We start from the raw sequence: 4131 nt of genomic DNA, 5'->3' as shown, positions 1-4131 counted from the left end.
TACTGAAAATATCAACGAGATGTTTATTTATATTTGAAGACATATTAAAGGCTTTAACGCTTGTTTTCGACTCGCACTACTATTCATGATTGAACAAAACTTTTGGCAGGTACTGTATGAAAAAGTATGTTTAATGAACAAGGGTCGAGAGCATAATGAGCTTTTTTCACCTTACCTACGATTTTGCCAGCGCGCATCCAAGAGATTGGAAGGGGCGCATCACTAGAGAAAGTAAACGTATTATAAAAGGAGGTTTATGGGGGTTATCCACCCTATCATCCGGCTTTGTACTAGATTGAAGTGTAGGTCTAGGGAATTGCCGACTGGCCTGACCTGACCTGAGTAGCTAGTGGAAATGAAACAAATGAAGGCTTTTTTCATATCTTTCCATGCAGTTAATGCTACTATTAAGTAGCAGTTTTTCAGTAGAGTATATTGACAACAGTTTAAAGTCGTGTTGTTGTGTAGCAGTTTCTGACTATATGTACATGCATTTTAAAAGCTTCTAAGGACGAGATAGTCGAAACAAAGCAACAGTATCGGTTCCGCAATAAACTTCGATAAAACTAACAATAGCCCTTTACTTCCTATGTACGTTGGTACCCCCGAGTTCAAAGGAACGCCTTTGTCGGATGGAGATTCAATAAAACAGCACGGCACTGAAGGAAAACAAAATCGAATAAATAAGGAGCTCATGGAAAATTCTTCTTGAAGAACGATACGATAAAATACAGGAAAGTTTATTTTGTTTTCGCCGAGAAGAAAATAATGCAACGAGTAAACCATCTGAAAACTATAAATAAACACAAGAGTGTTAGTTATCGTCACTCCACGGTAGGCGTGGGCAATGTTTTTTTGGATGCGGGTCAAAAACACTCAAAATATGAGTGTTAAGAAGACATTTCGGGTCAGTGGTACTTTCATTTTAAAACATTATTTTTTGGTCAATAATACTGTATCTAAATTCTGCCCATACTCGTTACGTCTATTTTGTAACTAAACGTGAGGTTGACTCAAGGAAGTGGTCAAAATGAATTTCGAAAATGTTGAAGGCTTGCTCGGGGCTCATTTGGTGCCAAGGTCAAAAATTAGTTGGTGTACTGTCGTGACTGAACCTACCTGGCTTTATTCTTTCTAAACCATTCAGACGCATCTGTTACAAGAAATGGATGAAGCTATTCACCGGTACCGTACCGGGGGCTAAGAAGGTATTTACCGGTACCCAAATGTTTTATGAAATATTGTATTTTTATGTTTAGCCTTTTTTTGTTAATTGACGTTTCTCTATTGGCAATGGTTTTATTGAATGAACAAAGTTGATAATCAAAATTGTAAGTTCTGATATCAGTAACTTTTGCATGGTATTGCGATTAGGGGAACATTTGTTTTGCTTATAATATGTGGGAGCCATTTCACTTCAGGGTTAATTGTTGAGGTTTCATGGTCACTCTGAAGTTCACCGAGTGGTATGGCCTAGAGATTTAGTCCATTGGGATGACGCCGGTTTGATTCCGAGTTCGTCTGCCTTGGTCCAAGTTTTTCTGTGGTTTTCTTGGATCACTTAAGCAAATGCTGAGGCAGTAATATTCCACCTATAATATTTCATTCTTTTCTGTCTTCATTTCGTCCCTCTCATCTTTGTCATCCGAACCACCACCCATTCATTCCCACAATTCCTGAAGGGAGGATGAAGAGGGCCTACCGCCCTACCTTCCGGCGTATTCCGAAGGGACTGCCCGCCAACCAGAAGCTGATGGAATGAAACAACCAAAAGTGTTTTTTTTTCCTGGAGAAGTTCTTTCATCACTTACTTTTAGCAGTTTCAGCAAAATTATTATTTTGTTAGAAACGATGTTAGCACGAATATATTCTAATTCAAGGCCATTATAATTTATAGCACTGATAAGGCATTCTTTCTAGCAAGGTAGAGAACTGGTGAACAGCTTTTTTGTCCCCGGTACAGTACAGTAAATAGCTCTTTAGTCACCGGTACGATACCGGTGAATAGACACATCGAAAGCATGCTCGTTGCTATTTACATAAATAGCAGATTAAGTGATTGCAGCTTAAGGAACTTTTTGTATGAAACAATATTATTCGGGTAAGCTATTGTTCAGTATTGGAAATAAGTACGCAGATTTGTCTTAAGTCATAACATTCCAATATGGCTACCAACATCGAAGGTTTATAAAGATTGAGAAATAATTTGTGTCGCTGAATCTGTGCACTATTCATGACTGCAGCGGTGGGAATGTTGTATAGAAGGGGGCAGATTTTTGAAAGTTGGACATAAATTAAATGTGGGAAAAGTGGAGAGAAGTAATATGGTCGATAACGTTCTATATTTATACAGGCATTAAACGTCAAGCTTCAAGAGCAATTCCACTGTAATGAATAGTATACCTATAACCATGGAAATAACTTTATTTTCTTCTTACGTATAGTTAATCCTAACTTGGAGAGACTGCAACAATTGGACCATTTGGATTTGGAAAATTATGAAAGCACAATAAGTCTAAATTCTTGTCTTCTCGACTTTTACAATTACTTACCGCACAATTATCCAGAATTGCAGAATATTTATGTCCACTAAATCTTACGACTTTCGAAATAATGGTGATAATTATTACCTCCAATAATATGTGTGTATGCTACCTCTCCTTCAATATTAAATATGTTCCAAGGCATAAACCTTTTTAGTACAAATGTATGTGCTTACGTACAATAAAACACTAGCTTGGATTTGAGTGTTTTAATTCGAAGCAACCAGAGAGTGAATTGAACTGAATTTTTCATATCTCAATATGTATCTGCTCATTTTAATTGAACTTACTGTACTCTACCGTATATTGTTTATTATGCAGGAACCTATGCAGTAATAGGCAGCTTGTCTATCAAGTCGCTTTTACCCGATACTGATCAGTATATGACTTACGAAGGATCTATGACGTACCCGGGATGTTGGGAAACCGTAACATGGATTATTATTAATAAACCTATATATGCAACCAAGCAAGAGGTAAGTTATATAATTTCATCACATTTTAATGACCAATAACTAAGTGAAGTGACTTGAAAACTTTGTTACAGTTGTACTTGCTACGAAACATAATGCAAGGATCACAGGATGCTCCAAAAGCACCATTAGCGAATAACGTTAGACCAGTGCAGCCGCTTTATTTTAGGACAGTAAGGACTAACATCGAATTAGATAAATCAAAGGTAATTATTAATTTTGGAACAAAGCTAAACTGATTTCATTCTATCGAAAATTGGACAGAAGAGCATATTGTTTTCATCACTTGCTGAGTTAGCTACTTTTTCTGTTTCAGGTCAACAGATGTTTATCAATCAGTTATGACATCCATTACAAAGGTGAGTGGTAAAACAGACATTTACTGTAGTTTCCTAAAATAAATGTACTTAGCAGAAAATCATATTTTTTCACCAGTTGACTAAGTATTTGTTGAAACTTAATTTCAGCAAACGAATGGAATTTGGATGATAGTCAATCGGCAAATTCCATGAATTCAATTTGACCTCATTATGGCAAACATTTTTTTATAGACACAAATACAAAATCAATTTATGGTTTTGTTAAATATAATATGTGTAATGTTTAATGGAAAACAATTTACATACTGTAATATTCATGTATTTGAAAAATAAAAGAATGAAAATTTCTTAAATTAAACAAGGTATGTCATGAAATATCTCACATGGGTTTTGTTCTGTGAATAACAAAAGAAAAGGTTCACCACACGTCATAAATTTTGATTTCAGTTTTAAAGATGAGTAACTACGAGCAGGGCCCAATATAGGGCCTTGTTCAGGGGGGGGGGTAAAAAAATTAAAATTTCTTGTTAAATGTGTCTGGTTACCAGATTGTTGGATTTCTTCGGATTTTGAATGTTATATTCTAGAGCACTTCTCTGGATTCAAGTCTTGGGGGAGGGTGGTTCGCCCCCTTTTGCTGCCCCCTGAGTTCGCTCTAGCCTACTACTACTGAGCCAATTGGTAATTGTTATTAATTATGGTCGATTATCCAAACTTTATACGAGAAAAGATCAAAAATTGTAATAATAATGAAGGAAAATTATGAATTGACGATTTTAGATAAATTAAATTCAA

At 35.8% G+C, this 4131-nt stretch overlaps 1 protein-coding gene across 1 annotated transcript in view; it reads left to right on the top strand.

Moving 5' to 3' along the window:
• Positions 1-3572, top strand: part of LOC108738160 (carbonic anhydrase-related protein 10-like) — a 24825-nt gene extending 21253 nt beyond the window's left edge. The window contains exons 6-11 of the mRNA XM_025977137.1: positions 1019-1080; positions 1148-1218; positions 2865-3019; positions 3091-3222; positions 3333-3375; positions 3484-3572. Of these exons, the coding sequence (XP_025832922.1) occupies positions 1019-1080; positions 1148-1218; positions 2865-3019; positions 3091-3222; positions 3333-3375; positions 3484-3539 (519 nt within the window). The 3' untranslated portion in view covers positions 3540-3572. The remainder of the gene's footprint in view (positions 1-1018; positions 1081-1147; positions 1219-2864; positions 3020-3090; positions 3223-3332; positions 3376-3483) is intronic.
• Positions 3573-4131: the final 559 nt, after the last annotated feature.

The sequence above is a fragment of the Agrilus planipennis genome, unplaced genomic scaffold (assembly GCF_000699045.2).
Source record: "Agrilus planipennis isolate EAB-ADULT unplaced genomic scaffold, Apla_2.0 scaffold209, whole genome shotgun sequence".
Classification (NCBI taxonomy): domain Eukaryota; kingdom Metazoa; phylum Arthropoda; class Insecta; order Coleoptera; family Buprestidae; genus Agrilus; species Agrilus planipennis.
Note: the sequence above shows the minus strand (reverse complement) of the source record. Positions and strands in the feature narration are given on the sequence as shown.